Below are 15688 nucleotides of genomic sequence, written 5' to 3' on the forward strand. Positions count from 1 at the left end.
CACCAGGAATAGTGCTGGATTGCCAGTGTTCAGATACTTGGGGCACAGATTACTGGAGAAAGCGATGACCCCAAAAGTGGATAAACTTATGGAACTTCCTCCCCTTCACCACACTCCCCCAAGCAAATATGGATTTCACTTCAGAGCCAGTTGAGCTGGTAGTTAAAGTTATGGCTGATGGGACAGAGGAGGGAGATGGTACCCATGGCAAAGGACAGTATGGGCTAGAGGCCACAGCAGGAGGACAGGGGCTGCCGGTGGGGGCTAGGACATAGCTGCATATCAGTCTTAGAGTTTGAGGGTGGGGGTGGAGGGGGAAAGAGGGTAGTGGGCAGACGATGCCAGAGTTGGGGACCCAGGGTCTATAGGACGCACATGTCCTTTCAAGGGCTGCAGGATGCCGTGTGCTACCGCAGACTCCAGCTCAGCTGAGGGACAGTGCAACAACTGTGCTAGGTGTTTGTGGACCTGGCACCTCATGGGGCAGGAGGATAACTGCTCCCTTTGGCGATGAAGGTCACAGTGCCCACCACTTCTATGCCACCAGGTCCTTCCAGGCCTCCAGTGGAGACATCTACAGCATCTCCTAGTCATTTGCACACAATTGCATCTGTGAGATGGCATATAATCTGTACAACCGGGCAGCCAACTTCATCCACTTTGACATGGGCGGAGCCCAACAAGATAATTCAAAGTTTATTTATTAGTGTCAATGAAAGTATTGTGAAAATCCCCTGGTCGCCACACTCGGTGTCTGTTCTGGTACACTAAGGGAGAATTTAGCATGGCCAATGCACCTAACCAGCATGTCTTTCAGAATGTGGGAGGAAACTGGATCACCTGGAGGAAACCCATGCAGACATGGGGAGAATGTGTAGACTCCCCACAGACACTGACCCAAGCTGGGAATCAAACCCAGGTCTCTAGCGCTATGGTCACTGTGCTACCCTGCCTCTTGGATTGTAGACTTCACTGCCTTCACTGCGATGCCCCATGTGTAGTGGGCTATTTACAGGATGCCCATCACCCTGTGGGCTCCATATGGTTAAGGGATACCTTTCAATCGGAATGGGTTCCACTCATTTAACGTTCAGATTATGTGTGACCACCTTCTGAACATCATGCATGTGTGTGCAAGCCATCCAGACAGCATTCACAACAACTACATCCTACTTGGCTTGGACATCCCCCGGGTCTTTGAGGACCACCCAAGGCTGCTGGGATTGTTCCTGGGGGACAAGGGTTACATGCTGCGGTCATAGCTGATGATGCCAGTGCGGAGGCCCGAGACCGAAATGACAACCTACTACAATGAGGCCCACACTGCCACCCCGTCCATCATCAAGCGGTGCATCAGGCTCCAGAAGATGCAGTGCTACCGCCTGGACCACTCTGGCACAGCCCTGCAGTACAGCCCCCAGAGGGCTCCCACATCATGGTGGTCTGCTGTGCGCTCTACAACCTGGCACAGCAGCAGGGAGACATCATGGAGGAGAAGAAGGGGGATCAGGCAGACGCCCTTGAGGAGGATTAGGAGGATGTGGAGGCTAAGGAGGAGCCAGAGGATGAGTAAGAATCAGTTGCAAGGGTCCAGCAGGCAGGATGCAGGGCAAGCCCTCATCGTTGCAATGTTCTCCTGTGGTGTCCCACAGCTCCAAACCCCAATAGGCATCCTCCCACAACCCCTTGTCCACACCCCCTGCCACGGGTCAAATTGACATTGCACCAGGGTGATGCGTTTGGGTTGGTCATGTTAGCGAGTTACTGGTTCAAGCAGAGGGTGGTGGTGACTCACTGTGTGGCAAACTGTGATGCTGCCCTGATGCAACACAAGCCTACCTGTTTTCTGACTGCACACTGATACCAAAGCCCACATCTGAATGAGGGTGGGGGGCATCACCTTGTGGCTCAATGCCCCAGGGTGAGGTGGTGGTGTTGGGGGTCCAGTTATAGGCTTCAGTGGATGCTGTGATGCCATCTAAGGACTATATGTCCCCCACTGTTGGGACTGCTTGGGGAGCTGGCAGGGACTGGAGTAGAGGACCTCATGCTGATGAGTCCCATGTCAGCAATGGGTGCCAGTGACCAAGTGACCCAGCGGCATTTCTGGACGAACGCTTGAAGTATGGTGGTCAGGGGCCTAGCACAGGTGCTGGGAGCTTGGGGGGGGGGGGCGGTCACAGAATTGGTGGGCCAAAGGGCCTCTCTCGCACTGAACAATGCTCTGAGCCTTTATACATATGATCAGGGTGTGTTCATCCCTGTGGGAGACGTATCAAAGGCATATTAGTCACAGCTGTGGGGTGCAATGACATTTATTAGTGAATCTGTAAATTGACAATTATCAAAACCCTAACTAATGCATGCCTTCACCCATGCCCTCTTGGTGACCTGACAATTTCTTAACTATACATGACCTACGATGTCTAGGTGCACCCCCAGGATGCACATCAGAGGTGGAGGAGTCAGCAGTGTTCAGCACCCTATGGCCTGTGATGCCCTTGGCAAACAGTTCCCTTTATCCATAGGATATGTTATGCCTTTAAAGAGTTCCAATAAATTGGTTCAACGTGATTTTCCCTTTCACAAAACTATTTTTTGCTTGATTGCCTTATTTTCCCAAGTGCCTTACTTTAATAATAGCTTCAAAACATCTTATCCCGAATAGATGTTAAGCTAACTGGCATGTACTTTTCTTTTTTCTGTCTGCTTTCCTGTTTGAATATTCTCATTTCCCTTTCTTTATCAGTTTCTTAATAATCTTTTGCTGCACTCTAAATTGGTCCCAATCCTCAGGTTTACCTTTGATAGGCAAAGAGGTCTGGATGTACAGGTACACAGGTCACTGAAAGTGGCAAAGCAGGTGGAGAAGGTAGTCAAGAAGGCATATGGCATGCTAGCCTTCATTGGCTGGGGTACTGATTTTAACAACTGGCAAGTCATGTTTCAGCTTTATGGAACATTAGTTAGGCCGCACTTGGAATATAGTGTTCAGTTCTGGTCACCACACTACCAGAAGGATGTGGAGGCTTTGGAGAGGGTACAGAAAAGATTTACCAGGGTGTTGCCTGATATGGAGGGCATCAGCTATGAGGAGAGGTTGGAGAAATTTGGTTTGTTCTCACTGGAGCGACAGAGATTGAGGGGAGACCTGGTAGAAGTCTACAAGATTATGAGAGGCATGGACAGAGTGGGTAGTCAGAAGCTTTTTCTCAAGGTGGAAAAGTCAATTACTATGGGGCATTGGTTTAAGGTGCAAGGGGCAAGGTTTAAAGGAGATGTATAAGGCAGATTTTTTACACAGAGAGTACTGGATGCCTGGAATTAATTGCTGGGGAATGTAGTGGAAGCGGATATGGTAGTGACTTTTAAGGGGTGTCTTAACAAGTACATAAATGGGATGGGAATAGAGGGATATGGTCCCCAGAAGGGTAGGGGGTTTTAGTTAAGTCAGGCAGTATGGTTGGTGCAGGTTTGGAGGGCCAAAGGGCTTGTTCCTGTTCTGTAATTTTCTTTGATCTTTGTTTGCCACTTTTCTGACATCCTTACAAACCACCTTCTCTGAACTAATACAATCTTTAACCTATTTTGTTAGCCATGGTTGATTTACCTTTCCTGTTGGTGTGTTATATGTTAGAGGAATGTATACCTGTAGTAGACCATGCTGTAAGTCTTTAAATGTTAGCCATAGGCCTGTCCACCATCAAATCTTATAACATATTTTTCCACTCATACCTTTTAGATTTTCCTTGGTCAGATTTAAGACCCTAGTTTCAGAGTGAATCATATCACATACAAACTTAATGTGAAATTCTATCATATTAAGGTCACTTATCTAATAGCTCCTTTGCATCAAGCTTATTAATTAGCCCCTTTTCATTACATAATACTGAATCTAAAATAGCCTTCTTCAAAATACTACTTCAGAAACCTATATTCAGGAATTCAGCCTTCACAGCATTAACACTTATCAGTATAATCCAGTCAAGATGTCAACTTTATTACTATATTACCTATGTTACATGCATCTTTAATTTCCTGATTTATACCATGTCTAAAACTACCACTACTGTTTATTGACCTATAAACAACTCCCAGCAATGTTTGCTGCTGTTTGCTGTTTCTTAGCTCCAACCAAAGTCATTCAACATCTAGATCCTTCAATCTAATACTAATGTATTTTGATCTAGTACTAGTGTATGGATCTTAGACCTTACTGCATCTTCTTTTCCTTGTTGCCTATCCCTCCTAAGTGCCAAATATCCTTGTATATTCAGTTCTTAATCTTTGTCACCCTGTAGCCATATCTCTGTAATAGCAATTAAATCATACCTATTTACATCAATTTGTACCTTCAAATCATCAACCTTTTTATGAATTCACCCAGAGAGTAGTAAGTGATATGCCTGTGGAATTTGCTACCGCAGGAAGCAGTTAAGGCTAAAACATTTTTTGTTTTCAAGGAGTTAGATATAGCTCTAGGGTGAAAGGGTTCAAAAGGTAAAAGGGGGAAGGTAGGATCAGGCTATTGAGTTGGATGATCAGCCATGATCATACTAAATGACAGAACAGGCTCAAAGGGCTGAATGGTCTATTCTTGCTATGTTTGGAATTGCAAATCATGCCAAATAGGAAGCAAATTTCCACATCTGTCTACCTCTGTGCTTATCCTTTCTGCGGAGTTAAAATGCCTGCCAATATCTTGCAAATTCCTTCCCATCATAACGTTCTAAAATCTAAGCACTATGATAAGAAAATTGATGTAATGTCCCATATATGTAAAATGTTGCAATAAATAAAATTTCTAAAATGTAACTGTGATAGTTATAAGGAATTGCTAGCTGGTTAATGAGACAACTGTGAATCTGCAAGTTGATATTTAGCACCACTGTTAAGATAATATATAATGTAAAATGATTTTTTTTTGCAGTACAAATGTTCCATAGATAAGTCTAAAGATGTAGCTCAATCTTTTAATTGTTAATATTAATGTGCACTTTCTTCCTTTTAAGTTTTTTAAAAATTATTCATTAGATATATTACATAGAAGCACAATGATTTGTCCACTTACCTCAACAACATCCCAGAGGCCAAAACTACTCAACAGTTTATAGGAATTCCTCAGTAATTTGCGTACCAGTTTTAAATTCACTGGAAAACATTTTTCAAACATGCTAGCACGATTTTTCACAAGAGGTTCCACTTTCTTATTCAACTTGTACTGGACAATATGAGGTTTGCGTTTTCCATCTATTACAATGCATGACACTAAATTTTCTTTGAGTTGCTCCTGTTAATATTAAGCAAACTGAGTGAGATTATTTACCTGTGTGTAATCAAAATTGAATAATACACTTGTGAAATTTCAAACTGATCATAAACTAATAATGCTCCAACTTTGGTACAATTTGATATTTGACTGCAAAGTAAAGTAATTCAAACTTATGTGTATCTGTTCTGTGAATTGAATCATTTTAATCCATCCGTCTGTGACAACACCTTCTAAACCCACAACTTCTATCGCCTAGGACAAGGATAGCAGATACATGAGAACAACTTCACTGAATGTTTCCCTCCAAGTCAAACAACAACAGCATCCTGATTTGGAACTACAGCTGGAATTTTGCCAGCCTGCTTGCCACAGAAATTGCAGCAAGTAAGGGGCGGAGCATGGAGCATGGGAAGGGCTAATGACCTCGGGTGGGATTTTACGGTTTCAGGACAGGCAAGGTTGTAGAATCCTGCTCAATGGCTGGAGCCTTCTTCTCTAGTCCTAAGATCTGTGATGGGAATGGTGGTTGGGGGGGTGGGGGGAAGCAGGCATGTCAAATTGTGCACTACCCTCTTCAGTAAAGTTTATTTATTAGTCACAAGGAAGGCTTGCATTAACACTGCAATGAAGTTAATGTGAAATTCTCCTAGTCACCACAGTCCAGTGCCTGTTCCGGTCAATGCACCTAACCAGCACGTCTTTCAGAATATGGGAGGAAACCGGGGCACCTGGAGGAAACCCATGCAGACACGGGGAGAACATGCAAACTGCACACAGACAGTGCCCAAGACTGGAACTGAACTTAAGTCCCTGGCGCTGTGACACAGCAGTGCTATCCACTGTGCTATCGTGCCACCCCCATTATTTATTATTTATGCAGCCAGGCATTTTCCATGGTCTTACGGTGTGCAGGCAGGAAATTGCATGCTCCACTATCATGTCTGGCTATCATATTTAAAAAGCATCTGGGCAGCCATTCATTCATCATGCCAAAACTTTAGGAGAAAAATGTTTGAGAAAATAGCAAGCTCCAGCCCCATGCTTCAGCAATGCCTCCTTGGTGAATGTCTCCAGGTTGTCAAGAAAAGACCGATGTGCAAGATATGGCAGCAGGAGGCTTATTCGTTGGAACACAGTGGTCTGAAAGATGATCTTGCCAGGGTGGCAAGTGCCCACTGGTCCAGAAGAGTGCTGCTCTGTAGTGCATAAAACAAATTAATAGTCTGATCCCTGCTGCTAGGGTAATTGAACTTTCTGCTCATTTTGTGTTCCTGTCATGGGAAGAAAAGGAAAGAGAGCATTTCTAAGAGAAATGTAAATAAAAACTTTGAATTGGAAATGGAAAAGTTAGCAAAGGAAGGAATTGAAAAGGAGAGAGACTAAGAATTCTAGCTTAAGATGTTTGCAGTTGAGAAAGGGACACCAGAGGAAGGAAGGTAAGGGAGGACATATTTCTAGTCAAGAACGCATTGGGGAAATATTTAAATTTATAGAAACTCTTCTAAAGGAAAAGAATGTGGAAGCATTCTTCATTTCTTTTGAAAGGTAGCTAAATAAATGAAATGGCCAAAAGGAATTGGACTTTACTTTTAAAGTAGATTAGTAGTAAGGACTAATGAGGCATATGCATCTTTGCCAGAAGAAGTAACTGTAGGAGAGTGTAATGCAGTGAAGAAAGCTACACGAGTTGGTTTCTGAAGCATACAGGCGGAAATTTTGAAATGTAAGAAAAAAAGCCTGGACAGTCCTATATTGAGTTTGAGAGGGTAAAGCAGAGCAATTGTTACCTTTGGATATGAGCATTGAAGGTAAAGGGAACATACAAAGACCTTGGAGAAGTAATTCTTTTGGAACAATTTGAAGATTCACTTCATATGGTTATTAGAACTCACCCTGGAAGTAAGTCCCCCCCCCACCAGCACTGTTCCCTTCAACATACCTACACCTCAGGGACTGCAATGTTTCAAGAAGGTAGCTCATCAAAGACAACGAGGGTGCACAAGAAATGATGGCCCAGCTGGCAGCATCCCTATCCCATAAATGAATTTTTAAAAAGTTGTCCAGAGAAGTGCAAGATGAAAAGCTTCAACAATGTGTCTTTTTTCAGCAATATTTTCGTCATAGTTCTCAATTATAATTGTTGAATGGTGAATTTAAAAGACAGATGTTTAGCTGAAAATTGCTTCATTAGGATAAGGAATGAAAACACGAAGGCCAGAAATTTCTGGTCCCACTCGCCACAGGAATTGCAGCGGGTAGGACAGAAAATATAATGGACCATTAAAGATCCATTGAGCTTGGGTGGGAATTTGTGGTTTTGGGGTGCACGTGGCTGGAAAATCCCACCCACTATATCAGCAGTATAAATGTACCCGAAATGCGAATATCCTCTCTTGATCTGCTTCATATTTTTCTATAATTTCAGTTCTCATCCGGTCAATGGCATCATTTTCTTCTTCATCCTCTTCATCTTCCTCTTCTTCCTCTGCGCTAAATTCATCTGCTAATATATCTTCAATGTTCTCCTCCTCATCTTCATCACTTACATCACTTTCCTCTGGGCTGTGCTCCAATTTAGCGGCCTACAAAATAATTTCATAAACATTACATTACAATGAATATGCCTTACTAATAAAAACTTGCAAATCTGAATGAGTAAACAAATGTTGAGTTTATGCTCAATTTCAATTACTGTGCAAATAATTATGTATTTCATGATTATATTATCCAACAAGCATACTCCAGAACATAGAAAATATCCATAAACAGATAAAATGGGTGGGATTTTATGCCTCGCTCGTCCTGAAACCGTAAAATCCCGCCTGTGGTCAACAGACCTTTCCATTTTGTCCTTCCCTTGCCCACTCCGATTCCTGTAGCGGATGGGCTGATAAAATTTTTGCCCCATTACGCTGGCTGGTAGCGTAAAGGAGTGGGAAATGTCAGTGGGAGACCTATAACAGGAATCATGACCGGTGTCTGGGTGGAGGGGGTTGTTGGGCGGGGGGGGGGGGGCGTTATTGCAATCTCATTAGGCCATTATTTACATGACATGACGAGTTCGTGCCAAGGAACAGTGTGAAGCTGATTACAATATTCATTACCCTACTTAAATCTATTTAGTGAGCCTGGGATAGTAATGTCCAGGCCCATTTACGTTTCAGACCTCACCGTTGAAGGTCTACACCAGTGGCGATCACAGATAGACTCCAGCAATTGGGACCTGACATGATGGCCTTGCTGGTGGGACAGGAGGCCATTGTGGGCACCCCCACACCGGAGTAAGATGTGGTGGGAAGGCGGCAAGGGGCAGTCCCCCTTGAGCAGTGCAAGCCTGACACACTGGCACTGCCCACCAGGCATCCTGTCACGGCAGCCTGGCACACTGACAGGGCCCATTGAACACCAGGCAGTGCCCAAGGGTGGGGCCTGAGGTGGTGAATTAGGACCACCCATACTAGCATTAATCACTTAACAGCCTCTGCCGTAAATTAACAAGCTGCAATAATTCTACCTACTTAAATGTCCTGAAAATTTAACTAAGTAAGTGGAAATGTGAAGGCGGGACTTCATCTCCACCAGACTGTGCGGTGGTGACCCTTACCAATACTGTTTATGGAAAGATGCATCTGCAGTCACCAGATTGGCAAAGATGAGGTCAAGTATGTTTTTTTCCTCTTGTTGATTCCTTCACATCCAGTCTAGTAGTTATATCCTTTCAAAGCAGAGCAGCTCAATCAGTAGTGTTGCTGGGGGGGTGGGGGGCTGGGGGTTGAGTGCGTGACGATCTCCCATTACACTCCTTACTCTTGTACACAAAGCACTGGGAGATCATGATACATGCGCAGTAGCACCCTCCAAGAGTCCGCAGCCGGCTTCTTGGCGTGAATAGACTTTGTCCACTCCCCTTACTGACAAGAATCACACTTTGTCTCATTTTTTCCTAAGTGCCACAACATGGCATCTGGGAATTCGCCCAAAAAAAGATGCGATATTTTCAAGTTTTCATGTTTGTTCACTTAGAATTTTTTGATACTGTTGCTCCCAAGGAATAAGTTCCACAGGACTGCATTACAAACACATCATTGTAACGTATTTAATTGTTTGCTTTACATTTATTTGCATTAATCATGAGCTTAATGTAGAAATATTTTCCAGAAATACTCATTTTAGAAACATAAAATCTACCTCCCAAAACCCCTCCTCAAATGGCATGGATGGGGAAGATATTCTTGACAATATATATTCTTGACAAATTGCATGTATTTATGAAGTTATCAGTGTCACTAAAGTATTTTAAAACAGGTGTTCTCAACTTTTTTGCTTCTGAAGCTCCTTTCCTGAATGGGGCAGCGTGATGGCACAGTGTTAGCACTGCTGCCTTACAGTGCCAAGGAGCTGAGTTCAATTCTGACCTCAGATCACTGTCTGTGTGGTGTTTGCGCATTCTGTCCGTGTCTGCATGGGTTTCCTTGGGGTGCTCTGGTTTTCTCCCACAGTCCAAAGATGGTACTAGTTAGGTTAATTGGCAGTGTTAAATTGACCTTAGTGTCAGGGGATTAACCAGATAAATATAAATATGTGGGGTTATGGGAATAGGGATTGGGAGGAATTGTTCTCAGTGCAGACTCAATGGGCCGAATGGCCTCCTTCTGCACTGTAAGGAATCTATTCTATGATAGAAATTTCATGGCCCTTCACTTTTAAAAAGTGATTTGCTCTCACATGATAAAAAGGAGCAGAAAATTTTATTTATCATTATAGTAGAACTTAGAACATAGAACATTACATCGGCCCTCGATGTTGCGCCGACCAGTGGAACCAATCTAATGACCCTCTAACCTAAACTATTCCAATGCTATCCATATGCCTATCCACAGACCATTTGAACGCCCTTAAAGTTGGTGAGTCCACAACTGCTGCAGGCAGGGCATTCCACGACCTTACTACCCTCTGAGTAAAGAACCTACCTCTGACATCCGTCCTATAATTACCACCCCTTAATTTAAAGCTATGTCCCCTTGTGTTAGCCATCTCCATCCGAGGTAAAAGGCTCTCACTGTCCACCCTATACAATCCATTGATCATCTTGTATGTCTCAGTCAGGTCACCTCGTAACCTTCTTCTCTCCAATGAAAATAACCTCAAGTCCCTCAGTCTTTCCTCATAAGACCTTCCCACCATACCAGGCAACATCCTAGTAAACCTCCTCTGCACCCTTTCCAATGCCTCCACATCTTTCTTATAATGCGGCGACCAGAACTGTACACAATACTCCAAGTGCGGCCGCACCAGAGTTTTGTACAGTTGCAACATAACCTCACGGCTCCGAAATTCAATCCCTCTACTAATAAAAGCCAACACACCGTACGCCTTCTTAACAACCTTATCAACCTGGGTGCCAACTTTCAGGGAACTATGCACATGTACCCCGAGGTCCCTCTGCTCGTCCACACTACTAAGAGTCCTTCCATTAGCCCTATATTCTGTACTCCTGTTATTCTTACCAAAGTGAATCACCTCACACTTTTCCGTATTAAACTCCATCTGCCACCTCTTGGCCCAGCTCTGCAGCCTATCTATGTCCCTCTGCAAACTGTAACATCCATCCTCACTGTCTACAACTCCTCCGACCTTGGTGTCGTCAGCAAATTTACTAATCCATCCTTCTACACCCTCATCTAGGTCATTCATAAAAATGACAAACAGCAGTGGCCCCAAAACAGATCCTTGAGGTACACCACTTGTAACTGCGAAATTCTTTGTTTAGGGGACCTATTCATGCCTGAGAGATGGGTGCATGTGCAGTGGCCCACGTTACCGGCCTCCAGATCGCTGGCCAGCCTGAGTGCTTACCAGCCCTGCAACTCCTCATCGCTGGTTTTCCAACCCACCCACCCCCAATTGTTGGCCTCTCAGACCTCACAGAACAGCCCCGATGTCCCCTTTCCATCCGGCCAGCCCTGATCTCCTGTCTGGACAGACCCATCTGCCCCCTCGATTGCTTCTCTTCCCTCCAGTGGGGTTGGGCCGCCTGTTCACCATTACTGGGGAGCAGGAGTAAATCCCACAGAAGGGACCCACCCCAGCAGTGGGGGCGGGGGAGGTGACGCTAATCAAATGCAAATGCCGATTTCCATATTGTAATTGGAAATCAGTGTGGAGCTGATTGCGCTGGAAATCTTAGTTTCGGAGACTCACAGAGGATGTGACACCTGACGGGAAGCCTGTGTAGTGGCCTCCGTTGATGTCTCCCAATACAGCAGGCTGGGAGAATTGCCCCTTTATTCCTTAAAGATGGTGGGCACGATCTTACGACCCCAACCCGCCCAAGTTGGTGAGGCAAGGTTCTTTTTTAAAAGTTTATTTATTAGTGTCACAAGTCGGCTTACATCAACATTATAATGAAGTTACTGTGAAAATCCCCTAGTCACCACACTCTGGTGCCTGTTTGGGTACACTGAGGGAGAATTTAGCATGGCCAATGCACCTAACCAGCACATCTTTCAGACTATGGGAGGAAACCAGAGCACCTGGAGGAAACCCAAGCAGAAATGGGGAGAATGTGCAGTCTCCACACAGTAATCCAAGGCCGGAATTGAACCCGGGTCCCTGGCACTGTGAGGCAGCAGTGCTAACCATTGTGCCTTTGTAATGCTCAATGGTAAGATCAGGCGGGAGGTGAAAAATCAGATTCACGCCCAGTTTTTCACCTCCCCCGATCTTACTGGCATTGCTGATTTAAATATTAATGACACTTTTTGCATATCATTAATGAGTCTGGATGCAATGGTCTGGGCTCACTTACCTGTACCATCTCACCAGCCGAGGTTCTCTGCCCCGAGAATCACATTTGGTCCCCACCAACTTCAACCCAAAATAAATCTCCAATTATAAAATTTGTGTAAAATCTGATCTGTTTATGGTTATTGCATTGAATTTAGTTTCTCAATGTTTTTGAAACAAACATACAGCTTAATCAATATCTTTGACACGCAGATAACATCACAATAGAGAAAACTTTTGAGAATACTGAAAATTGGAAATAAAACCAGGCAATGCTGAAAGTACAGTTATCATCTGAAAATGAAAAATATAAATATTTTGGTCCAAAGTTCTCAGAAAGAATCTTCACCCAAAATACTAACTTGCCTTTCTATTTCAGATGCTAATGAACCAATGGTAGATTTCCAGAATTTTGTTCTTATCACAATTCACTTTTACCTCATTTTCTTTTTTCCTTTCAGCTCGCTCTAGCAAAAGTTCCTCTCTTCTTTTAGCAATTTTTTCATCCTATATGGCAAGGTAATAATGATTGGCTGGTTAGCATAGAGATTTGAAAATGCCTTTTAGTCAGAAACAATAATATTTTTCGAAATAACAATTAAAGTTTCTGCTAGAAGAAAATAACTCAAGTTCAGAGGGGATTTGAAAAAAACACCTTTTCATTCAGGATGGGGATCTGGAATGCACTGCCAGGAAGGTTTAAAAATATTTAGATGAGCTCTTCAAATATCATAACATTCAAGGAGATATATTTTTAAAATTTGCTAATTCCTTAATGGGGTGTGGGCATCACTGGTTTGAGTGGCATTTATTGCCTATGTAATGGGTCAGGTTAGAATCTCCAAAACATTTTATGAAGCCCGTCTGAACCACAAATTTTACATCTTGAATTTGGCTAGAATAAGCATGAGATGTTTCATTTCAGGTATAATTCAAGTGACCCACTAGGGAGCTTTTATCAAACAAAGTATATTTAAGAATATAGTCACCATGTATAGCAAGAAAATTAGCAAGAACTTTTATCAATTACAAACAAGAAACAAAACAACAACTATAAATGTATGAATATCTCTAATGTGCTCCAATCAAAATTAAAACCCATAGACAACAAAAAACCCTTTCCACGGGATTAATACAGCACAGGCTAAAGCTCACATATTACTGGCATCCAATTCTCTGAATGCTGATTTTAAATGATCTTGAAAACTCAGAGAAGTCACCAGCTTTCCTCAACGCCAAAAACATAAATTATTTATTGCAGCATGGAAACAAGCTTCTCTTTCAACTAACTGGTAAAAATTTAAAAATAACAAACAGACAGAGACTACTTTCAGCTTCTTTTAGCCATACCTGGCACATAGGAAAATGGTTGTGGCTATGTGTGGGGGGCGGCGGGGGTGGGCGGGGCGGGGGGGGGGTAGCGTTCAGTCATCTCAACTCCAGGACATCTCTGCAGGAGTCCTTCAGAGAAATGTTCTAGGCCCAACTATTTTCAGCTGCTTCATCAATTACCTTTCCACAATCATAACGTCAGAAGTGGGGATGTCTGCCGATGATTGCACAATGTTCAGCACCATTCGTGAATCCTCAGATGCTGAAGCATTCCATATTCAAATGCAACAAGACCTTGACAATATCCAGGCTTGGACTGACAAGTGGCAATTAACATTCGTGCCACACAAATGCCAGGAAATGATCATCACCAATAAGAGATTGGTGATCTGACCATTGCCCCTTGACATTCAATAGTGTTGCCATCACTGAATCCTCCATTGTCAACATCCTTGGGGTTACCATTGACCAGAAGCACAACTGGACTTGCCACAATAAACACAGTGGCTATAAGAGCACGTGACAGGCTAGGAATACTGTGGCAAGTAACTCATCTTCTGACTTCCCAGAGCCTGTCCACCACCTACAAGGCATAAGTCAGAGTGTGATGGAATACTCTCCACTTGCCTGGATGCGTGCAGTTCCAATAACATTCAAGAAGTTTGACACCATCTGGCACTACATCCATAAACATCCACTTCCTCCACGACCAATACTCAGTAGCAGCAGTGCATACTACCTACAAAGATGCACTGCAGCAATTCATCTAAGATCCTTCAACAACATCTTCCAATCCCATGACCATTTCCATCTAGAATGACAAGGGCAGCGGATACATGAGAACAGCACCCCCTGCAAGTTCCCTCTAAGCCACTCACCATCCTGACTTATAGAATCACACAGCGCAGAAGAGGTCTTTTGGCACACTGAGTCCGCATTGACACATTAGAAACACCCGAACCTCTACCTAATCCAGGACTTGGAAATATATTGGTGTTCCTTCGTAGTTTCTGGATCAAAATCTTGGAATTCCCACCATCTCAAGGGCAACTAGGGATGGGAAATAAATGCTGGCCATAAATCATGTCCCACGAATGAATTTTAAAAAATCTGATTGAATTGAGATTTCACCATCTGCCATGTTGGGATTTGAACCCAGATTCCCACAGCATTACCCTGGTTCCTGGATTACCAGCCCAGCTTCAGTACCACTATGCCATTGCCTCTCCTCAAGATATGGGACAAGTGCAGGAAAATGGGATTTGCGTGTCTTTAGTAGTAGTTATTGCTGGTGCAGACTTGATCACCAAGGAGCCTTTTCTATGCTGTAATAGGCACTGTTTAGAATTACACAACCTGTTACATTGCACTGCTAAATTCCACCACTTAATGTTACTGCACTGTTAATTTTGTCAAAAAGTGTAACTGCACTCCATAGCTGTGACTAATCTGTCTGTGATTCGCCTCCCACAGGGATGATCATTCCCTTACCGGACCCAGAGGGATTCAGATGGGGACAGGCCCTTCAACCTACCATATATGTGATCCCCATAATCCAGTGTCTGTGTTAGACCCCTGTCCTCACTAAATACATAGCCCCTGTAAACAAACAGGCCAACTGTGGTCATACACACCGCACTCTGAAACCACACGTCACCAAACAACTTTCTCGATTTCTCAACAAATCACTCCAGACGTTATCATACTCTTTACTCAGAGGGTAGTAAGGTCTTGGAATGCCCTGCCTGCAGCAGTTGTGGACTCGCCAACTTTAAGGGTGTTCAAATGGTCAGTGGATAGGCACATGGATAACATTGGAATAGTTTAGGTTAGAGGGTCATTAGATTGGTTCCACTGGTCGGCGCAACATCGAGGGCCGAAGGGCCTGTACTGCGCTGTAATGTTCTATGTTCTATACTGTGAGCAACCTGGTCTCAGTGGAACTCTGACTTCCAAACAACTGTTTCCAAAATTGTTCGTGGAACAAGCTGAGTGGAGGATCAAGTGAGAGATGGTGAGCGACTGACTTTTTTAAGATTTTCGCAGGGCTTTAGATTTTTAAAACTAACTTTAAAATTTAAACGGAAGTGGGCTGAGGGGTGTGCTGCGAAGATTTTTTTTTAAGCGCACAAAGTATAAAAGGAAGGCCGCAGTATACAGCAGGCAGCGTCAGGAGCGGGCAGCGGAGTGAGCAGGCAGCACAGTGTAAGCTGTAAGGGCTTTGGCTCACCGGGCTTTGGCGAAAAGGGCAAGGCAAGATAAGTTTAAAAGTTTTAATTACTTCTTTCCTGTATTTCT

The 15688-nt window shown here is 43.7% G+C and overlaps 1 protein-coding gene across 1 annotated transcript in view; it reads right to left on the minus strand.

The window, feature by feature from the left end:
• Positions 1–15688, minus strand: part of ak9 (adenylate kinase 9) — a 341329-nt gene that overhangs the window by 53010 nt on the left and 272631 nt on the right. The window contains exons 30-32 of the mRNA XM_080193447.1: positions 12497–12565; positions 7645–7854; positions 5072–5290 (exon numbers count right to left, since the gene is read on the minus strand). Of these exons, the coding sequence (XP_080049573.1) occupies positions 5072–5290; positions 7645–7854; positions 12497–12565 (498 nt within the window). The remainder of the gene's footprint in view (positions 1–5071; positions 5291–7644; positions 7855–12496; positions 12566–15688) is intronic.

The sequence above is a fragment of the Carcharhinus amblyrhynchos genome, chromosome 7 (assembly GCF_965287045.1).
Source record: "Carcharhinus amblyrhynchos chromosome 7, sCarAmb.v2.hapA, whole genome shotgun sequence".
In the NCBI taxonomy this organism is placed as follows: domain Eukaryota; kingdom Metazoa; phylum Chordata; class Chondrichthyes; order Carcharhiniformes; family Carcharhinidae; genus Carcharhinus; species Carcharhinus amblyrhynchos.